This window comes from Echiichthys vipera, assembly GCF_963691815.1.
Source record: "Echiichthys vipera genome assembly, chromosome: 2".
Lineage (NCBI taxonomy): Eukaryota > Metazoa > Chordata > Actinopteri > Perciformes > Trachinidae > Echiichthys > Echiichthys vipera.
In genome coordinates, this window is record NC_139827.1 from 20,770,382 (window position 1) to 20,794,814 (window position 24,433).

Consider the following 24,433-nt stretch of genomic DNA (forward strand, 5'->3'; position numbering starts at 1 on the left):
CAGAGCTTTTCTGCTGTGAAATCTATTTAAATTGCTTTATATATTTTGTGGGTTAACTATAGCCTAATACTGTCAGCTGTAGGAAAAAAATAGTAAAAATGATTTTGTATGACACTCAGTATTGGCTGATTAATCAACAATATTTAAGAATTAGGGGCAAAAATACTTTATAGGGACTTCACTGCTTTTGATTGAGAACTGCTATTAATTATTTCAAACCAACCCCATGCCCCAAAGTATCGCGAAAAAAATCAATACTATCCATTAAGGTAATACATTAAATAACCTCTATAAACATGTGGTCATTCTTTGCATGTTAAAATAACCGCTTTTATACAATGCTTCTACATCTAAATTAAGCAAACATCTGTCCACCGCTTTTATGTACAGTGTATTATGAATGTGTGTACATTTTATACGTGCATTTGTCTGTTTGTAAGTCTGTGAGAAGACCCTTCAAGAGAACTCCTCAGGTTGAGCACTTGGAGCCCCTCCATTTTGTGTTATGACACCGCCACCGTTGCATCCAGTGATCTCTGAGTGGCGAGACGTGATGTAGCCTTTCTTTTTAGCCGATAGGGAGTGCTCTCTTCCTGAGACAGCTCCGGCCCCGGATTCACCCTCAGTCGGGTCGTAAACCACTACCACTGTGGTATCCATTCGTGACAGCGTGTACATGCTGCTCTGGCTTGTGGGGTGCAACCGCTTAGAGCGTAGTTCCAACTCGTCGTCGCTGGATACCTTGATGAACGGACACCAACGAAACGCTCGCTTGAAGCCAGCTCGAAACCTGGTGCCAAAAAAGGTAGGTGGTTTTAGGGAAAATAAAGAGAGCATAACATGGAAACCACATACAAGGTGTCTAATATGTCTAATTATTTATTATTTGTGCTAAGCCACACAACCTCCAAAAATAACAATAAAGTAAGGTACTATAATGTTAAGCAGCAAATGCCTCGTAATAACCTTATGAGCTAGCTTATATTTACTAACGATAGCTAGCTAGGCCACAGTAATGACGTTACGGACTAACATTAAAGATAGCCGAAATGATTATTAAGGTTACGCATTTTGCATTTTTTTTTAATAAAAAATAAGTTATCTAACTTTTTGTGTTACAGTTTTAGTGAAATTTTACAGTTGTACTGTTTACCTTAGTGTCATTGGTGGAGACCACATGGCTTATCCAAACTAACATTAACGTCCCCTTATTGTATCCTCTCTGGCGTACACAATTTCAGACGTCACTTCCTTCTGAGGACTGTTCTGAAATAATACTTGCCTAACATTTATCTTCCAGTAAAATATAATGGAACATCAGTGAAAATCAATCCCACTTTTATTGTCTCATTTTTAGAGCTTTGTTTAGTTACCCACCTGCTATTGAGGCAGCAGTAGATGATGGGGTTGTACATGGTGGAGCTCATTGCCAGCCACAGCACTGAAAGGTAAACCTGTTGAATGTACTTCCACTTGTTGAGATGCTTGTTAAGACCTGTCACAATGAAGTAGATGTGATAGGGGAGCCAGCAGAGGGCAAAGGTCAGCACAACGATGATCATCATCTTCACCACCTACGAAAAGGAAGGAGAGCATTGATGAGAAACATTCATTAATTCACAAGTGTCAGTGTTAGCTTTCTGTATCATTGAGGGAGACACAATGAAGGACAGCAGTGTTTACAGGAGGAAATTACACAGGAGAGAACATATCATTGCCGACCTGTCACTTTCACTGACACTGATGAATATTTTGAGGGGAAAATGTGAAGCATGAAACTTCTGGCCATCTCTGAATGACAGTATTTGCATAGCACCTGTTACTGCAGGTATATCACTAAGACAGTAAAGGAAAGCAGGACAGCATGTTCGAGTTCCTCTGATCTAGTCTGGCTTACCAGAGTTCTGCTGCTCAAGACAATTGGTATTATAGTGTTTTATTCTCCGTGCTGACACTCACTGGGTGCAAAACCAGGGTGAGTGTCAGCATAGTAGCACTGATATAATATATTTGAATTGAGTTTAGATTTTATTATTAAAATCCCACCCAATTCAAATGTATTGTATCAGTGACACATTTAGTTTATCCTGATACAATACATTTGAATTGAGTTTAGATTTTAACAATAAAATCTATCTTCAATCTATATAATCATAAAAATCATATCATCTTCAAGAGGGTCCCAGAACACAAAATAATACGAATCAAAGGGACCAAATAATGCAAAAATGCAAGGGAAACAATAAAATAAAAAAACATAAACATATAGGAGTTGCAATCAATGAAGCTATTGTCTTTTATCAAGAGGGAGCGTTCTGAATTTACAAAGCACTGTGCAAATAATCCCAGTATGAATATACAAAGCCTATTTTATTATTATATATGACCTTGAGAGAAACAAGATTAGTTTTGATAAACAATGTCAGCATAGTGTGTATCAAGTCTCTATCAAACAAGTGTTTTTTTGACATTAAAAGCAATGTCTGGATCAAAAAAAGAACACCATGTGCTCAGTGTGTGGTTTGAAATTAACTTCAATGTCAATCGACAAATTTTTAATTTGATCACTTTAGAGGGATGTACTGTCATTACAAGTTAAAACCAAAGAGTTGGAGTTGAGGATACTCATTCCAAAGATCACTGTTATAATGTGTAGTTTTACTGACATTAACAAGATTTGTATGAATGTAAATTATTTGGGAACAATCCTACCTGACCATTACTGCAGCAATCCTTTGAAAGCAGCATAATCACTATTCACGCTCATGTACAATCCCATATAAACTAAATAGCATTAGAGCAATTAAAGGGGCATACCTTTAAGCTATTTTGCCAACCCTTATACCAGACTACAACATTGCAATTTATATTCTTGCCTTCTGCTACATCCATGGCTACTTATGGTACTGTTTAGGTAGGGAAAGATCATAGTTGCAGTTAATAGAAATGCAAACATTAATTGCAAGGTTTGCTTTTCACCTCGCAACAAATCGCACACACAACTACCATGCGTTGACATTGGAGGCAAATTCTGAGGTGCAAAATTGTAAATTATGGACATAATTACAAAAATACAGGGATTCATTTAGTTGAAAATATAAGTTAGAGGAAAAAGGAGAACAGTCTAAATTGTAATAAAAAGTGTTCTAGTATTTACAAACATCATTCATTTGTAAGACATTTAAAGTTAGTTATTGAGTTAGACAAAGGTTAGATAAATCTTTAAATCTCTCTTCTGAACTGGAAGTGAAGTAAATTAACTATGTTTTGTCTCTGGGTGGTAACTTGGAACGCAATACATAATTGTGTGTGCCTCCTCAGGTGTAGGCTACAGAGGCACGCTACTGGAGAGAAAACAGACATCATTGCTTCCCTCCTGAAATCCAAACAGATGTCCTGGTACTCGTTGTTTTGAGTGCATGTTTCAAAGACGTTTATGATATAACACGAGCCACGCTGTAAACTGTGCTAGACGGCTGTTAACAGTGGTGAAGCAGGTCAGTGAGCATTTTTGTTTGATGACAATGTAGACATCTGATTCTCTCAAGGAGATACAACGCAGGCTTTAAAGTGATGTGAGGGGATTGATTGAAAGAAGTAAGAACCAAAGTAGTTGTTATGGGTGCAGTGTAAATATTTCCATTGCATGTGACATGAGTCCTCCAACAATGTTTTACAGCAATAAAGAGGGAGAACACTTGGAGGGGAAGGTGAAAAGTCCACGGTTGTGTTTATTTTAAAGTATATGCACTGTATCAGTCCTGTGAATTCACTTCTGACATAGTAAAACAGAATTTTCTGCTGACATGTTCACAATGCTGCCTTGCATATTCTTGTAATTGTAACATCTTAAAACCAACAATGCATTAGTCCATCTCTCAATAGGGCTGACTTTCTGACTGCTCTACACTGTTTGTGGCACCCAGCCATGATCCCATTTGTTCCTCCTGTAAATCTTTAAAAACATTTCATAAATCCAATATAAAAGAGCACAGTGATTTCCTAAAGCATCTGCAGTGTTTCCCCTACAATTATAATAGGGGGTCGCCCCGCCCCCTCTTGAAGGTCGAGTTAATTTTATTTTGTTTAATATTCAATACAGCGCCAGATCACAACAGACGTAATTTAAGGATCCATTTCCTATACCTTGTCTTATTAAACAAACTATCTTTATTGTGAAGTTAAGTTACTAATTACTAGTTAAGTCAGAGATGAGGGGGAACTTTTAAATCCTCCTATTTCTCTAGAGTCACCGGTGTGGAAAGATGTTTGCCTTCTCCGTGAGTTTTGTAAACAACCATAAACAGAAACAGGTAGATGAGAAAAAGAGCTGTCTTTCAGATGACAGAGATGCTTCTGTTTGTAAAAAAACAAGAAAATATCATTAATGTTCAAGTGACTACATTTATCTAAAGGTGCCTTCTAGTCCTTCAGGTGCTGCTTTTAGCTGTTGCACCTTTTTTGGAAAGTACTATAGTACAGATCATATATTTTGACATATATTACATTTTTTCTAAGGTCCCATCACCTGCTGCATTTTCTATGCTGCATTGCCTTTTTATTTTATTGTTTGAAAGGTGCCTTCAGTTCTGCGTTGTTAATCTGTTATTCATTTCAGACTACCTCACCTGTTACATTTCAGTCTTACCAATATTTATACTATTTTTGTTGTATACATGTTTTATGTTTTTCAATAAAAGAATGAAAAGTTCCAAAAATGTTTCTGTATGCTGTGAATTATAGTTTTAAGGAGGGGAAAAAAATCTGAATCGGCAAAAATCGCTATTGGCAGGTTAGACTCAACAAAATCGGGATCGGTGCACCGCTATATTTATCTTATTTACACTATGGCCTTTTATTTCTGTCTGTGCATCGTAGTGCATTGACATACGTGCCCGCTGTACAGGACACAAAGAGCGTGCATTGGAACCCCCCTCCCAAAAAAAAAGCTGTAAAAACCTAGGCGCTGGTTACTGAGTGCTCTCTAAACAGTCCATATTTGAACTACCAGAGAACTGTCTACAGGCCATATAACTTATTATGTGTAAACACAGAATATTTTATACGAGGTTGGCTTCTTAAACATTTAAAGTATCTGTGTACTTTACCACAGTCTGGAGACTACTGGAGGCTTACTGTTTTGGCATACACTTTAAGAACCATATATAAACTATAATATAACTAAATGATTTGCAAACTGTACAAAACTGTACTACAATCAAGTACATTCTTATTCTGAACATACATGTTAACATGTCTCCCATAGCTCTGTCTGTGCCCTAAACAAGAAATGTTATTGTGCCTGTGTTATCCACCAATCACAACAGAAGGGAAGTAGACACAGTAATTCCTAATATTTTTGAAAGCACATTAAGTGATCTCAAATATCAAGCATTATACCCATGCAACTGAAACATGGTAAAATAAAACAATTAATTTAAATAAGTCTATTATCTAATCTACCAGTTAGGTCAATATGTGTAGTTTTGCAGCTGCCAGAGCAAGGACATCCCCAAGTTCTTTACTGTAAAACCAGTCATGGGGGCCAAGATTTTGAGCATGATAGAATGATACAATCCATAGTCTCTTCCCCACACAGCTACATAAACAATATTGAAAGTATATACTTTTAAGCACGAAAGATTCCGGTGAGCTCATGCAGCGGTTTATATAAACATTATTGGACTCTCTTTGGGGTTGTGAGCTACAAATGCACTGAAATGAAGAAAGGTTCTGTCAAGTAAAAGTCATGTCTTCATATTATACATTATATACATGTTCTCATTCTAGAAACTGTTGAGGAAGTATGTAGACTGTTTATAACAGATGAAGAGGAGATAACAAGACAGAAAAAATAGATAAAAAAAATACAACTAATTCAAAATATCACAGAGAGCCAGTGACTTGAGGCAAAATGTTATAAATGTTTTCTTTTTTCATGAATTGTGAGCAGTATTTTGAGTCATTTAGAGGCATAAAGAAAAGTTACTGATACAGGTGAGTCCAAATAAGTAGTCCTCAGGTGAATGAAGCACATTTGTAACACTCTGGTCACTTGGTTTTCAGTTAATGGGTTAATTTATTGAAGAGTATACACAACCAAGTTTTCCAGGAACAGAAAGCTGTGCACCATTAGCTTATAGACACGTTTGGCCCTATGGCTTCCTATAAATTGAGAGTAAAGGTGGACCTAAAATTGTTCCTTGGGGGACACCACAAAGGCAAGGGTGGCATGTACAGAAGAAGCCCCTTATATTACAAAATGCAAACTTCTACCAACAAGGTAGGAATGAATCCAATTAATCTAACGACATCCTTATCACTGATCTCAAAGCCTGAGGATCTAAAATAGTTTTTTTTTCTTACATACAACATTTTTTATGGGTTATGGCAAATGCCTGTTGACTTGAACGAATCAACACAATTCCTTATTTCTGGTCAATCATATCTGTGAATATGTTGTGTGTTTTTTTCTGCTTTTGTCAAGCATTTATATTGGTATACCAATTTTGGGGAATATCATAAACTGCCCTTCAGATTTTACTTTTACAAGCTGTCCTAAGAGTGAGGGAGGGAAAGACACCCTTCCTCACTCTCTCATTTTTAAAAAACTCTGGCGTCTCTTTGCTGGACAATCAGCCATCCTGAACCTCCTCTCTCTCTCTCCTGGCTGTCAGTAACTGATTCCATATGTTGGGGAGTTTCAGCCTATCCTCTGGTCTCTCTCCCTCCACCTCTGTGTGCTTGTTACAGTCTCCTATCTTTGTGAATGATGTGCTCCATTTTATCTTTTTGTGTGGTTGTGGAGTCTGTTCTCTTTCCAGGTTACATGGTGGAGGGGAGATCTTGTGGCTCAGGCTCTGACTGTTTAGCAACACCTGGAGGCTGCTTGAAATCCTCCTGGATCCATCTTTTTCATTACGATCACGTCTGTTGTTCTTGGGAGAGGGCGACCCCTCCTCAGTTGCTTTGTCTGAGGTTTATTTTTATTTTTTCTCTTTAAAAGGGTTTGTTTGGGGAAATTATCCTTATATGGAACAGGGGTCATAAGAGGGTGTTATATGCTGTATAGATTGAAAAGCACTCTGAGGATTTTTTTTGATTCGTGATAATAGGCTATATAAATAAAAATAACTTAACCTAAGAAGGTTATTTGTAGATTACACACCAAAATACATACATACTGCATATTGTTAGTTTGATAAATGGAACAGAGAGGTCAAATTATTTTTACTGCCCTCTGTCGAACACGGCTACTTTACCTTTAATAGTGCACTTTGTGAACAGAAATTACATAAATAATAAAAACAATGTGCTACTTGTTTCCATATGGCACACCATTTGTAATAAAGGGAAGATGGGAGGAAAGTTCAAAGGTAGCCATAACATGTAACACATCTGCATAACTATGATTTAAAAAGTATCTAAATTACCATATTTTTTTATATTTCATACTGAGGTCTTCCATAACATCTACCTTCCTCCTGGACAAACAGACTTGTTCGGTGTTGTGATCGAAACGGGCAATAGGAAGATGGAAAAGGAAACTTTTTTATCTATGTCTCTGATGTGGATGTCAGAAAGGAGGAGATGACAAATAAGAGATAAAAAAAAGGTTCCAACTACTGAGGGAACCATACAATGACATCAAATACATCTCCCAGATCCAGCAATTATCGGCGTATGAAAAAAGGAATGGAAGTGAGGAGCTGGAATAGCAACTAAAAGAGAACAACAGTGAGCAAAACAAAAGCCTTTTTTGAGCTTTCTTTCTGTAGACTTTATTTCCTTAGCACTGCTGGATTATAAGGTTCCTGCATATGTGTGTGATGAAATATGGTTTTATCTAGGGAGAGGTTTCTTTCTCAGTTACTGGAACACAGAATTGAAGAGAGGATTGTATTGATTGCAAACCCAGAATCCATCACTTCCTAGATTACATGCCAGTGAAAGATTAAAGACTTTAAGATAAAAGTTAAATTAGTATGTACAGTATTGCTCAGTTTTGCCTCCAGGTATCATGTAAGCTAATGCCAATTAGTAAGGCAAGAAAAAATGCGAGGTATAAACGGTTTAGATCGTAGGACAGTAGGAATTTTGCTATGGAATGGATTTTGACTCTGTGTGGAGTTTGCATGTTCTCCCCGTGTCTGCGTGGGTTTTCTCCAGGTACTCCGGTTTCCTCCCAGCATCCAAAAACATGCATGTGTTAATTGGTGACTCTACAATTGCCCTTAGGTGTGAATGGTTGTCTGTCTCTGTTCGTCTCTATGTGCCCTGCGATAGACTGGTGTCCTGTCCAGGGTGTACCCCGCCTCACGCCCGATGTCAGCTGGGATCGGCTCCAGCCCCCCGCGACCCCGACAGGGACAAGCGGTTGAAGATGAATGAAATTAATGAATGTGTGACCGGCAGAGCAGCATTGACGTTACCACACAGAAGCCTATGTAAAAAAGTAATTCATGGCCGTAATGTCCTCTCTCACATCTCAGCGCGTCAAATACTGGCGCGCTGGGAGACTTGTTATTGCAATCGTTTAAGTGTGGTTAAATCCATGGTCAAATCACCACCATAATGTTTCTTTCTACTTTGAAAAAATGTAAAATGGACACAGAGAAGCCTGTGTGTTTACTCTGCAACAAGCGTACAGTATATCGTAAAAATCTTAATCGGTAAAGTAACTAGTAACTGAAGTTATCAGATAAATGAAGTGGAGTAAAAGGTAGAATTTTTCCACTGAACTGTAGTGGAATAGAAGTATAAAGTAGTATGAAAAGAAAATACTCAAGTAAAAAACAAGAGCCTCAACGTTGTACTAATGACGTTACTATCCATGCTACAAATAATACCGTGATATAAATTTTACACTTTAATGTAAATGCAAAGCAAAAAAGCAGATTGCAAAAATGGGGAAACCCAAATGTGCTGCTGCATAAGTAAATTATTGCCACATCAACCATCATTTTGACCAAACACTGCAACAAAAAAATGGCAGAACAGAACAAGATTCATCATTTCATAAAAGACAGGGCAGAGAGAATAAGAGATGAGTGGAGAACTACTAAATGAAATTTACATACAGCCGAGCAGACCTCAAAGGGAACTCTTATCATCTTTTATTACTTTGATGTTTCATGATTGCTGAACTACAAAGACCAGTGGGACAAAAATGCACAGAAAGAAAAAAAGTCATATAATAAGAATAATAATGGTAATCGCACTGCATCCATGAGTCCTGTAGCAGGATTACTGGTGCTATTGTGCTGAGATGAGAACATGAGGCCGGCAGAGACTTGTGGTAAAATGTACATGTTCCGGGGCGACCCCTAGTTCACTGGGTGGAGCACACGGCCCATACAGGCAGGGAGCCCTGGAATAAAAATAAATAATAAAAGCCCTGGAAGAAATCTTTTAAAATTCATTTAAACTTGATAAATTATTATATTTAATAATTAATTAAAATTAATTACTCAAACAGTTAAGTTACAGCTCATATTCTGTCCAGACTCACATAATGTATGTAGTGAAGAATTTAAGCAGCCTAACATATGTTTAGCTACATCCACAGCTTCCACGTCAGTACTCTGTCTGCATCGCCAGACTGCCAGCGTGCTAACGGATCTATCTACTGTAGGTGATACACTGACTATGGATAAGTACCTCATACAGTCCACCCCCTTAAATAAACATGATAAAACTTGTTGATCAGTGACCGTTCAAGGTTCTGGTTACCTTTGGACTGAGCCAGTTCAGCTGTTTCCAGTATGTGTGCTGATCTGAGCTAACCATCTGCTGACGTACCTTCTTTATTAACTGTTCGGACATGAATGTGGTATCAGTCTCCCCATTAAATGTAAAGTGTAGTTTCATAAATAACACATTATTACTTTAAACCAGGAGCGTATTTTATTTTTATTTTTTTATTTTTTTGCAGATAATTGAGCAGTAGTCCATATTTGAGAAAGGAAATGAATAAAGGAAATTAATCTAACACATGTTTTAGACCAAATACAATCAGAATAATTCAAAGGGAACAAAGTATAGTTCTAGGATTTTCACCTCTATCAAGTCAACAACTGAACGTGTTTCACCACTACAGCTGGTGAGGTTTCCCAGCAGCTTTAATGCTGCGTCCTGTGTTGAGGTAGCCTATTAGGAGGCATACACTTTGTTCTTGTTGGACTTTATTTCTGCCCTTGCAGCAAAACACATACAAGGTTATGCTTCTTGCAGGCATAATTATTGACAGCAAATGTGCATTCATGCCAGTGGTTTACAGGAAAATCCTCACCAATGAAGAATGCAAGAAAAGGAGCCTCTCAAAAGCAAACTCCTTTCAGTGAATTTGCAGACTGCCTGCTACACCAATGAATACATGTGTGAGAGTGAATGAATTACTAGCAAGTTACATATATTTTAATCTGAAAATGTGTATGGTCATGGCACTTATCTTGTAACAAAAGAAAAGGGAAGCAAGCTAGAGGATGAAAGATGCCCAACACAGAGTAAAATATATTCCATCTATGTCTTGTAATTGGACATGGACAAATGTTCACAGGTTTTTTTTTCAAGTTAGAAAAAACCCCCCCAATGCTTACCAAGAGAGACAAGTACAAGCAATTGAATGAGCCCTGCAGTTACTATTGTCCTCGCCCTTCCATCAGGTTTAAGAGTAGAATCTAAAGTGTTTGTATGCACTCACTTCTCAAATATGGAGGGTCAATCTACACCAAAGGACCGCAGCATGTCTGTGCAATCTAAAGGCCATTTCATGGCAATTCTAAAACATGGTGGAGAAGGGAAAAGTGAGTGTCACTAAATGTCAAGGTGAAAACTAGATTGTGACGATTGACTTGGTACCTTGTTGGTGGTAAGCTTTTTGGAGGATAAATCAGCTATAGGCAGAAAATGATTCAGGTATTAGATTTAAATTTTGGAAAAACATCTGATATATAATTTCTGATAAAAACTGATGCTAATGCAGCATCTATGCTAATTTCTTTCGTTGTTTTAAATGAGCGGTAGCCTCGTGTTGTCATCACACCCTGCTCCCCCCTCAACTGCCAGTAGCTCTTCACAGGACGCCGAAACAGATTGAAACAAAAAAGCATTACTTGGAGCCCGACCACGCCCCCAGGAGTGCACTGGACTTTGAAGCAAATTTGACATAGTGGCCATATAGTAGAATTACAACTTACATGTCAGTCATACGATGCCATTGGGCCAAAAAATACTTTTTCCCATTGACTTACATGCTGAAAAAGACGTCTGTAAATCCGTGGAGATATTTCTTTTGAGTGTCATAAGCCCCGAAAATGATTTATGTTAATATCAGAATTTGATTCATTCGGTCCAATAAAATTTGGAAAGTCTAGAAGACCTGCGGGAGTCTCTAGTGTACCTGCTCTATGGGCCCCATAATGCAAAAGCAGTACCAATCATCCGTGGGATTTGCAGAAGTTAAACCTTTTTGGCTTCTTGCACCAATGAGCAGCTTTCATTGGAACTAATTGGGCTCTGCCTCAAACGCTGTTGTTGTTTCTTTCAACATCCGTGAGGCTGACAAGACGGATTTTTGTGTGACATGAAGGTGAGAAGTGATCTTGTATTATCCCGAGAAGTCGGCTGCTGTGCAAGGTACGGTGTAACAAAGCATACAACAGAATGAGAGATATGTTTGTAAACACTTGCAGTAAATATTATTTGTTGTGGTTTTTATTTCCTTTAGATATGAGGGCCCTTTAAATGTATACTCTACCTTACAGTGGAGTGTATGAACAATTAGGACTGCAGACACTATGTATTTGTGTTAAAGTTAAAGCATTAGTCATCCATGGGTAGCTTTCAAAGAGGTTTGAACTTCAAACTATTTTTTTGTTGCAAATTAAAACAATTTATGTCATATGATTACAATGAAACTAATAAAATAACAACTTAGAAGACGCTAGCAAATAAATACTTTACACGGACTCTCTGTACCTTGCATCACAATTTCCCATTACCCCAGCATTTCACATATAAATTGAAATGAGCAGCGGGGAACAAATGGAAGTAGATGGGGAAAACATATTAAATTGATGCTTATTCACTTTGGAAAAAAAAAATGAAAGTCACATGCTAATGAGCTTTCCAATGCATAAAATGGATATTGAGTTAGATTGTAACCGTGCTCGGGGCTTGCCCCAGCACTAGATTTATGCTTCTTCATTACTTCAGTAAATGACTACCCATTAGTTAGCTTGAAGTCAGAATGAGTCCCACCAACAATTTGAAATGTGATATGATAAGAAGCAAGTTGAGTGCCTGAATACCACATAGTGATTAAACAAGAGAGAAATTAAGTCAGTAAAAAGAAAAGGTGAAGAAAGAGAGAGAAGAAATCAAATGAGAAGTCCACAAACAAACCAAAGTCCCTCAGGTCAACCTTTTCTGCTAAAAATGTATTTATATACTACCAGTTTGTAAATATAATATGTTATGATGTTTGATAAAGATCATATTTGGAATGCACATTTAGAAAGCTATAAATGCAATTTCTAGATGGTGTCTCCAGAGTTTACTATGTTAAGTGTAATACTTTTAAGACCTTTTAAACCACATACAATGCAAATTCAATACATCTTCAATGTCATATGGACCAAAGTAAGAAAGTCTGACGTAAAAAAACAATGATTGACAGGATTGATATGACTCTGTGAATGTGCCGTTTTCATATCACATTTTTTCAGCATTTCCCAGCTGTATATACAATGATTCCTAAGAGAAATAATAATATTAATGCAAGGGACTTGGATAATTGGCATAAATGAAATAGATGGATTAATCACTTGAAAATGGAGAATTTATTGAAATGAATTTAAGTTTCTGCTAAAATCAACATATGTGCATTATGAGATGATGAGATTCCAAGCCAGCAGCAGTGACCGTGTCTGTTATAGGCCTGATGGTGCTAATCGAAACTCATAAAAAAAATATTGAACGGCCTCCTGTGCACACAATCTACTGTCAAAATAATCCAACTTTTAGTTCTGTACCTCACCGAACATATTTTGTCTTTCTACTGGAACTACTAGTTTACTTGCTTAAATGTTCAAACTCTTTTTTATTTTTCTCATACTGCTCATGGCTGCTGCTATTCAACCTCTGTCTGAGACATTCTGTTGCAGCGCCTGTCTTTTTTAAGCCCCCGTCCCGAAGAGCCAGTTCGGCTCTGATTGGTCAGCATTTCTGGGTCTCCATTCTGCTGTGCGGTTATCTGTTTCCGTACTACTGCAGAAGACTGATGGCAACTGAGTGTATAGTGGGATTTTCTACAGTCAAAAGTCTCAAATAAAGTTGAAATTATTAGGGAGCAATGAACAACACAAGCAACCAATATCACAGCATGCAGCTACATGTATTGAACAGGAACATTTTCTACCTGAGCCGTGCCAGCTCGTATTGTATCCTGTGGCATGGTGAATTACCATTTAGAAAATTGCCTCTACTGCGATTATCGTTATGGATCAAGCAATCAATGCAGACCTCATTTTTTCTCTGTCTCTGTATCCGTCTCTGTCAGTACAGACAGATCTATTGACACCTGTCCATTCGGGATTAGTTCTGCCCCATTATCTCTGCGGGTTAGCAGGACACTCACAAACACTGCAGCTTAACGCAGATGTACTTCATTTGAGGAAAAATCTGATCTTGTAGAGGTAATCCATCACAAGCCTCTCTCTCTCTCTCTCTATCACACACACACACACACACACACACACATACACACACACACACACACACACACACACACACACACACACACACACACACACACACACACACACACACACACACACACACACACACACACACACACACACACACACACACACACACACACAGTACTTCACTTCAGGCAGAAAGGAAGATGACGATCAATGGTACTTATAATACCAGGTCCAAGACAGATGGTCTTAAGCAGCCGTGGTTGGTTTTAGTAGTAACTGTAGCAGTTATGACAAGTCATTAGTGCTGCACTTCAGAATGACATTTCAAACGAAGCCCCAGGCATGAGCTTAAGATTCATCATCCATTGTAGTGACCTTGGCCTCTATCATACCCTCATCAAAAATAAAAAAATACTCTTTTGAAGATGTCCTTGTTCAATAGACACAATCAAAAGTTGGTCATAGTTGAAGGATTAATGTCTCCTAACAAGGCTGGCTCACCAAAACCAACTGCTGTGATCCCAATACAATAAGGAATTATCCTTTTTTTGCCATGTCAGCAGTATGGCTCTGGACGGCAATGTCAGTTAGACTTTCTCCAAAATTGAGAATTTGCATGAGATTTGGTACAGACACGCGTTGTCCCCTGGCATCATTCTAAGGCTTATTCATGCTTAACATGAGATATGTACACAGATATGAATATAGCCTTCTGTCTGTAGACTCTTAGTCATGTTAAAGCATTGACAATGGCACTGCTGTTGAGTTTATCAAATGCATTAAAAAACATTCAATTATATTTTATCTTGAGATTTATAAAATAGATTTATTTTTTACAAAGCTATTCTGAAATCTTTGTGTTTTCCTTTTACTGTCACTGATACATTTTACATCACGACTATTGTTTTAAATATGTTTCTTAGTTTTAAGCTGAAACCTTCACACTTGGCCATGCCCAGTCACTGAGAAATTAAACTGGAAAAAAAAAAAAATAATAAAATAATTCTGACCAGAGCCTGCAAGCACAACTCTCATTTTGATGATTCAAAATATTTTATTTATTTTTCTCATGTTTGACTACTTGCAAAACAGATTAATTAACTCCATTATCTTTTAGTTTTGTACAGAACTTGCATTTTGGATTGTTAATGCAGAAACACTTTTTTTGTTGAAAAAAATCATTGACCATAATAGTTAACTTACTCAAATATTGGCATATTGCGAACAAGGAAAAATAAATAACAAAAATAACAACACAGTAGGACTGTGACGGCACATTGCAGCAGGGTTTAAAGTGACATTTTGCATATTTTTTACTGTTGTTTTTACATATTTTAACTGTTACATATTTTAACTTCTGGCACTCCATGGAGGAAGGTGGGCGCTGTTCATCTGCACATACACTACACTGCCCGCACTGCAATGTCACAGAGCCGATTGAAATTTGGTATTCTCTAAAATGTACGGTATGTGCAGTCGCATATACGAAGCAATAACACTTTAGCGCTGTCTGAATCTGCAGTGAGAGGCTGCCTGTGGTGATTAGGACTCGCCTTACAGTCTCTTTTTGTCTTGTTTCTCTATTTGACACATTCTGGTGACTTCGCCATGAATGAAATGTTTGTTTGAAGTGTAGCGCTGCTGACTTAAATGTGCCCGGGCATCTGTAATTTCAATTTACAGGATCTGCCTCCTAATGCAATGAGAGCTCAACAGCAGTCACAGTGACAGGCAGGTTGATGGGAGTGGGGCTAACATTTACAATCATGAAAATAATGAACACCCAGTTCTGATTCTTTGGAAAAGTCCAGGAGTCAGGAATACAAAGAGGGAATCCATAAAGAATCAGACGACATCAATTAAATCTTATCTAGTCTTACTGTAAAAGCATGTCTTGAAAGAGCTCCTGAAACATAAAGGCCTTGTCATCAAATATATCTACCAAAGTGCAGACAAGCTCATAATGCTTCAAGACACTGCTGATTTTTTAGAGCTTGTGCCTGTCCATGTGCATGGACACAGAGTTGATTGAGGACAAGCGATAAACACAAAGGTTGTGTTCTGTGGAATCAAGGTTTACTTCCCTGAAATGTTCTCAGTACAGAGTGCCTGCTTGCTTCACACACACAGAAGGCAAAAGTCATTAATCTTGTTCAATGCAATGTGCTGCAGCTGAAGTTCTCACTTTTACATGTACGATTTATGTAATTGTTCTTGCCCTGATGAAGAAAATTAAAACTGAAAGCAAAGCTTGAAATATTATAAATTGTTGATCGTAATCGACATTTGTTTTCTTCTCATTCTCACTAGAGTGAATTGAATGAATTGTTCATTTTCTTTAAAGAGCAAGTGTTCCTGTTTTATTGAATTAAAAAAAATCCAAAATGCTGGCATTGTACATTTCTGCAAACCACAGATATGTTGAATGTCAATGTTTCTGAACTGCTGCAACCCATTTTCATTCCCTACTCGTCACATGCCAACACAGTTTTGATGCTTCACAGTGGCTCATGATTAACATTGCAAATCCAAACAAAAACTATTATTAATGTTGGGTTTAGGCTTCAAAACGACATGAGAAAAAGATTGTTTGAGTTAAAATGAGTTTGTCTGTTATGTGATTAACCATCCACCCTGACCTCTCCCTTAAGCAAGTTTGAGGCTTGTTAAACTGTCACCTGACTTCCGGAGCACTTGCTGTGAATGTCTGTAACAACGGGCCGCCGTTACCTGTCATGTATTGGGTCTTAATGATTGTGTACAGTTAAAAAAATGTGACGTAAGGGTAAATATCCACTCACTGTTTGTTTAAAATGTATTGATTGATTGCTTATATATTGAAGTGCACAGAGTTGGGTGGACCTCTGCCTGTGTCGGGTCAGGGTTCGTCTGTAAACAAATGTATACATAATTGATTTGTGGCCTGACAGTACCGTTTGTTCAGTATATATAAAATTTTATATTTATAAAATTTTAAAAATGTAAAATATTAAGGTTTTATTTATTACAGGCTTAGCATTTTACAAAATCATCCACAGGGTGTTGCTGTAAAGGCTTTGTTATGTTTTATCTCTAAGTTGTTATGGTTGCAACAGGTTGTTTAGGATACACTTTATTTATTACAGTAATTAGATTTGGAGGTGGTCTGGGACTTCCATCAGACAATACATGTTTTTCCCACAGCAATTAAGTTAACAGAGATAGGGAATAAATGCTCAAGGTATACAGTAAGAGTAAAATGGATACTTGTTCTGCCTTGCCAGATGCTTTTAGTTTTACAAAAAAGATCAGAAAATAGGATCTCTGGCAAAATGGCATATTACCTTAAGTCATCCATTTGTGAGCTAATAATTACCTGATGCCACCGGCTGCTCAGTGGCAGAAAATTACAGATTATTCTTCTCTGACTTCTGGTGTTAAATGATCATCATGTTCACAATTAGTAATTGGGCTGCCTCAGGTTATATTTGAATTCTTGAATGAATGGTGTACAATTTCCGCTCAAGCATGCTTACCTTCCTTTTAGCCCTGAGGTGTCCATGATAGTTATCAGATGAGTCTCCTGGGATCTCCCCTCCCCACAGTGTCACCCCCACGATGGTGTAAGTGATGCCCATTACCACTAAGGGCAGCACATAGACCAGAACTGTCACTATGATATGATACCTAGAAAGAAAAGGAAGAAAAGGCAGAAGAATATGTAAATTGATAAAATTCTAACACTTATTTATAATTTCATAAAGAAGATTTTATTTCCTTCTATCTACCCAAGTTGAGCTTCATGAATGAGCGTCCCATTGCCTGGGTCCTGACCTTTGTATTAACCCACTTCACCAAGCTGACTTATTTGTCTTTCATCATGGCATGATTCAGGACTAACATTAGTCTTGCATCAGTGCCAGATGCAAGACTAATGCTGTTGTCCAGCTGTGTTAACATAGACAGCATGTCTTCGCCCAATAATGTAGTAAGTGCTAATTTGCTCCGCTTTATTAAAGGGGAACTTTGCGTCACATCACCCAGCGCTTGCAACACTGTTGGACACACTGTTTATCTGCACACGTGGCAAAACCAGTATGTTGGCATGGCTACGCATCAGTGTCGACTTTGAATTATATTAGATTCAGGCGGATATGTTGATCTGGTAAGAGAAAATTAAACCCCCACCAGGAATCATTTAGAGCAGAGGCAATGTCAGACTGAAGATGGAAACGTAGTGTAACAAGTTAACAATTTTGTCTGATTAGGCAAAGTGTCATAATTAGTGGCACAAGCTGAAACATTGTAACTTATCAAGTGCCCCAAAACAACACGTTTACTCAGGTGGAAAAGCTGTTTAGCAAAAGTATGAGCCGATGCGAATCTTACCACGTAGTCTTGTTTGTATTTACAACGTTAACCACATGTTCCCTGTGCTTAAAACAGCTTCGGAAGTGGAGCATCACAGTTTTACACACGGGGTTAGCCATTGTCAAATGACACCAAAGGGTCCTGAAAAACCTCCTGTATGTGACCACTGAGTACAAGGACAGGTTTGTGCTTTAGTAGAAATCAATGTCAATGGTATTTCAGTGACTTGGTTTGGATATACTTTGTTTGGATATACGTGTGTTTTTGAACTTATTCACATAGGGTAATATCTTGTGTCATCTATCGTGTGACAGTGCTGGCTCTAGGGTTTCCCCATTCTCAGCGAACTCTGTTTACATGCTGGGTACATGTGTACATGTGATGCACTGTGCGATTGTATGTCTAATATTATCCAATAAATAATAGTCCAAAAATATTTTTATACTTCTGTTGTGCTATTACATTTTAAGTATTAGAAAAATCTTGTGAGTCTTGGTGAAAATAGTTTTCTGTTACCCTCCAAGCAACTCATACCCTCATCTATTCAAAATAACAGTAACTGTATAGACCAAACAAATTCCTTTGGCTCTTCTATAGTTTCTAGTTCCACCATTTGTTGCTATGACAGCAGTTACTCCTGTGTGTAAATTGCAAGCTGTATCTTAATAACAGTATAATTAACTTGTAAGAAGCAACCAGTTAAAATAAGCTACAGCTGAACTTAGACAACACTGTTGCAACAGCCAGCTGAAGTGGAAAGGACTGAGCTACACAGTCTAGTATAAGAGCAAGTTAGAAAATATTTCTCACATGAATTGGTCGTCGGCCATGCGGGGCCAGGCCACGTAGCAGAGGGTCCTGCGGGGCAGAGTTCGGGTGGTAGAGAAGTAGCAGAGAGGGAAGGCCAGAACCACGGCCAGACTCCAGATACAGATGATGACTCCTGTGGTGGCTTTCGCCGATAGACGAGGCTTAAGGGGATGGATGATGGCCATGTATCTACAGGGCAGAAGGGTATAAATACATAATTTGTGTTCAAAGCCTCAGCAACATGTTTAATCATTGACTGGTTTATTGATCACGTCATCTTTATTGAGATAAATTATAGACTTTACAAGAGACACCTTGCCCTGTATGTTTTTATTTTTTTTCCATATATACTTTATGGCAGTTTTTCCCAAACATTTAGGCTTTTTGCCTACTTACATTGATTACGACTTGTGAGCTGTTCAAATTTCCCATCATTTCACCTTTTTGGATTGTTTATTTCCAAGGATTTTCAGTTGCCTGAAGAGTTAAAAAAATCCTCAGGGATTCCCCGAGAAAATTTGTAAGGCCGGGTGGCAAGTGCTCTTTTGTGACAGGGCCTGGCGCATGCCAGTGACAGACTGATGGCAACATTTAGGTTGGGAACTATAGTTTCTGTGCCAACAGAATCACGGTTGGAAGATCCATCCATATTGATGGATAATTCATTCCAAAAACCAGATGAGAGAATAAGATTTGTTCAAACCACAGTGAAGCTCTCAGAACTGGCAGGAGATTACCAACTCAGGGTACTACTTGATTTTAATTTTTTAACACAGGCTTAGAGGCACTAATTTCATCTTCATAGAAGGGTAACGAATGGTTCTTGTACTGTCACCTCAGGAACTCTCTGAGGGACAACAACAAAGATGGCCCGTCTATTCACCAGTAATTGCTTGGTATTTATTCCATTTGTGTCCCGCTGGCCCTTGTAGTTGGCAGCGTATAAAGAGATGTCCAATCAAGTATGTGCCACAGCAGTATGTTTTTATGTGAGATCCAACAAACTCACACAACGGTGGCTGATCTAATAGACTTGTAACCACTGAACAATAACCACAATGCAAAGCCAGCAACACTTGAATAATATGATTACACACACACGTTCACAGATCGTGCTGACGCATGGACTGGACATGATCACAGAGACATTACAGACGCAAATTCATAAATCATTCTATGTGTTCTTGTTCAACCTGGGGATCTGTTATGCCTTAAGCTGCATGAAAGGTTTCAGTGAATGTATTGTTTGGAAACCACATCACTGTGGTCTGACAACACCAGCTAAACACTCACTTCATCATCGCCCTGGTGTTTAACCATCAAAGATTACACTGGATGAGACTTACAGCACAAGTAGCCCAACATTATGCATACAGCTAAATGTCAAGAGCTGGCTCATATTTCCTCAAAGGAGAGGTGTGTGCTTAATGTTTGAGCCACCCTCACTTACCAGCATCTTAAAAATACTTAAAGGGTCAGTTCAAGTGACACCTCTAACAGTATCTAACCATGCAGTAAGTTTTGATTTTGTTTGATTGAATGTTAAGATCTCTACCTGAGATTTTGGCTGTCACCTTAATACAATGAAAGTCAATTGACTTTTATCTGTGTTGCTGACAGAATTGAAACATTATTCTTTAAAAAAAACAACCTGAACAACAACATATTCTTTCCAGAACGATGTCCCCCTGACATTAGCTACTCCAAAGATATCACTGTTGACAGTTCTCATAGAGACTATTGCAGTGTTTTGAGTGCATGATACAGCTCTGCTCAACGTGACTCATGTTTTTGGTATCAGTTCTTTTCTCTTTTTGTTTTCCACTGCAGATAATAGCCCCTGAGTGTAGGTAAGATTCTGAGTTGATTGCCATAGTGCTGAATCCTTTCATTGGCAACCAGAGGAACGTCTGCACTTTGTCGATTGTATGTGTATGCTGTAGTTTTAAATTAAATTTAATTCAATTCAATAATATTAACAGTGTCAAATCATAAGTTATCCATCGACACTGTACCTTTAGAGTAGGTAAAGACCACACTCTTTCACTTATTTGTGATTCACAGTGACCTAAAAATTCCCCCATGAGCAGTAACAAGTCACACTATCTTTAATAAAAGTAATAATAATTATTATAGTTATAATATACTGGCTGCTGCAGTCTGCCATTTTAAAAAATTTGAGCCAAGTGAATACAACAACTTTGGCCGTTATTGAAGTTAGCTTGGCTACTCAAAAATGGGGGAGTGATGTGCCGGATGTCCTAATGAAGATTCTTTCTGACCAATCGGTGATCTGCAATGTCTTAACTCCACCTTCCAGTATCAGCTCAGTTCACTTGGAAATTTGAAAACCTCTCTGTGCATCGTCCAGAGTAACAGGTACATTGTCTCTGCAAAGACACCGTGTTGTTTTTAAATTTCTAAGAAGTTATTATTGCGGCTGAAGCAATATTCAGTTAAACTACTTTGTACTGGGGTGAGACAGATGTACTGTATATCTCAAAAACTGGGTAAACAATATTTGCTTGAGTGTGTAGTAAACTGACACAAAGAAAATAGCACTTATTATACTCAGCAATGTGGGCCTCATGTCTCCTTCTCCAGTTCTCAATAACACATAACATCAAAGAGTAGGCTATATCACTGCAGGTGATGCAGGTGATACTTCAACACGAGAAAATCAAGGTGTGACAAATGGAAAAGGGCACCAGTCTTATTATCAAAAAAAGCTTTAAGGCTCTACCAGTTACCTTTCAGAGCAGCTGCTTGCACATTGCTCCACTGCCTAAGGAAACACACTTGGTAGTCGAGAGAGTCAACAGGAAGGACAAATTCACAGATGATCACGAACTGTGGCCTCATGCCATTTCAAAACATCAGAGCAGAGACAGCACCATACTGGGGTTACGAAAAGCATGACCGGAGGTTACATCTACATCATGTAGGTCATGCCGATGTTCTTGTTCTCAGTATAGAGTTGACACAATCAAAGAGACACTGCGGACCAAAATACAAACCCATGGAAGTTGCTGTAGAGGAGCCAAAATGAGCAGGGCCTCAGGAAATGCATTGCTCCCTTTGTGTGTCAAGGAGAAGAACTGGAGGAGGAAAACACCTCACACAACACCACATCACACTGTGACACTTGTACACTAGCTGTAGACACACTCTGCCCCTGCATGCAGCTTCTACGCACATTTCATTTTCATTATGTTCGGCCTGTGGCTGCTGCTTCCTTTATCAGTTTAATCCCTTTATTCAAACATTATGACGTATGACGGCCCACTGATCAGTATCAAAGGCCAGCTGATAACGATGACTGCATCACCACATTACTGGAAACGACAGGAAAAGAGAAAGAGATGAAGGAACAAAGGCAAGAAAGAAGTGTGATGGAGCAAAGAAGATAAATAATATTAGAGCAGAGTCAGAGAGCGTGAAAGCATGGAGGAAGCCGTGATCTTTTCTCTTGGCACACAAAGAGTCCTTCGCTGCATTGCAGACTCTTTGCACAACAACAGCTTCAGTTTATGATTCAATGGTAGTGAAACGTGAAAATAAGTGTGAAGAATAGGCTCAAAGTCGGTGAGATTGAAGTCACCTTGCCGGGAAACAGCCTTTCCAGTATAAAAATACGAATCACAAAGAAGTAATTATCACCACACCAACCTCCCCCTTCCCTCCCCACTCCTCTTCCCTTCAAATAGATGTTATACTTAAATCAGCAGGGAGCATAAACCTTGATGAAATAATGTAGGGGAAAATGCCTACATAAGATGCCATTAAAGGAATTTAAATTATACTGATGTTGACTCCATAAGTACAGTAAGTTCTCATGAGCATGAGGGCACGAGGGCTAGATCATCAAATGACACTGCTAAATGGACATTGCTAAATGAAGTGCACTTTGTCCTTAAGCAAGACATAAAACTGATGTGAGTTTCTTTGAGAGCAAGATTACAGCGTTTGCCAAAAAAGGTGGAAATATCCAAGTGGAATCATCAGACACAAGATGTCCAAAACATCATGTGTTTTTTTTAATAGCTTGAAACATGTTCTGTTCATGTGATCCAGATATGTCATTTCTTCTTTGGTGTTTAATGTAGTCTACATTAAAATGGAATATTCTGCCTCAATGGCTTTATTGCTTTCCCTTTTCTTTCTTCAATACACAGACTAATACTAATTACACTGATCATCACGGAGACATATGTAAGGATAATCTAAATCTAAATTATAAGGCTAATTATAAATTAGATATTTTTAATTAAATTATTATACACACACACACACACACCTTTAAAGAAAGAGGGATGTAGGGACGATTTAGCATAATCAGTCATAAACATTCTTTCAGCATTCCATAAGCCCACCTGTCCACAGCTATCGCAGTCATGGAGTAGATGCTTGCAAACACGGACGTGACCGGAAAGAAGTTGTGGAATTTGCAGTACGCTTCCCCGAAGTACCACTCCCCGTGGGCAGCGTAGATAAAGTTGATCAAAGTGTTAAACGCGGCCATTGACGCGTCCGAAAACGCCAAGTTTAGGAGAAAGTAGTTCGTCACCGTCCTCATACGTTTGTGTGCAAGAATGATCCATATCACGATGAGGTTTCCAAACACCGCCACCGCCAGCACGGAGCTGTAGGCTATGGACCAGAGAGCGACGCGCCACGGCGGCTGCACGAACTGGTTGGTGTAGTTCGCCGTTATGTTGGATCCGTTCTGTGGAGATGCCATCCTCTTCTCCCTTTCCCCAGAATAGAGTTACTTCTCTGGTTGTTTTAGTAGTGTGATTTACTTACTGAGATGCAAAGCTAGAATGGTGAGAGAGGATTTATGTGCCATAGCGCGCAACTTAAGCACATCACTACGCCTAAAAAATACACATCTTCCCGAATCCCTTACAGTGAATTTCTCCAACCGTTCCACGCGTTCAGTATAAATCAATGATAATAAAAAACGCGGTGAAACGTGGAACAAGTATCTTCCAGTGCCTGTTGAATGTGGGTGTGAGCGCACAGCCTCTCCTCCTCCAGCAGCAGCAGCAGCAGGCAGGGCGCCGTGCGCACTCAGTGACGCACAAGTGGCACACATGCTGAAAGAGATTGATTGATACTTGTGGCTGCTGTTTCAAACTTCATGAATAACAGATGGACCAAGCTTTCTCTCTTGGGGGTATACAATCAGTCAGTGAACATTGTTTAGGCTACCTTCATCTTCTGTGACCCTTCAGATGAGTGTGTCAACAGCATTTCAAAGAAGCCACAAACAGGATATTGGAATATTGCAGGCAGTGTGTGCTCAGTGTCACCTCTTTTTGTTGAGTTATCCACCACTGTCAAAGGCTGCTTCTGTCTTAGTGCTGCTCTTATCGCAGTCTTAAATCATTCTCACAGTGCACCACAAAGAATAGCAATGGACATTCTCGTATTGGAGTGGTTGTGACCCTCCCCCTCTCTCTGTCACATCAGTATTCACAATTTACAGACTGAAGCCCCCCTAGACATCTAACTGTTCACATTGGATAAACTTCCTTCTTCTGCTTGCATAGCCTTTATTG

At 38.6% G+C, this 24,433-nt stretch overlaps 1 protein-coding gene across 1 annotated transcript; it reads right to left on the reverse strand.

Moving 5' to 3' along the window:
* Positions 1-456: 456 nt before the first annotated feature.
* On the reverse strand, positions 457-23,610 carry tacr3a (tachykinin receptor 3a; the record flags this gene model as incomplete). The annotated part of the gene is made up of 5 exons (XM_083935575.1): positions 457-790; positions 1,378-1,574; positions 17,225-17,375; positions 18,870-19,058; positions 23,243-23,610. The coding sequence occupies 5 exons, from the start codon at positions 23,608-23,610 to the stop codon at positions 457-459; spliced, it is 1,239 nt and encodes a 412-aa protein (XP_083791701.1).
* Positions 23,611-24,433: the final 823 nt, after the last annotated feature.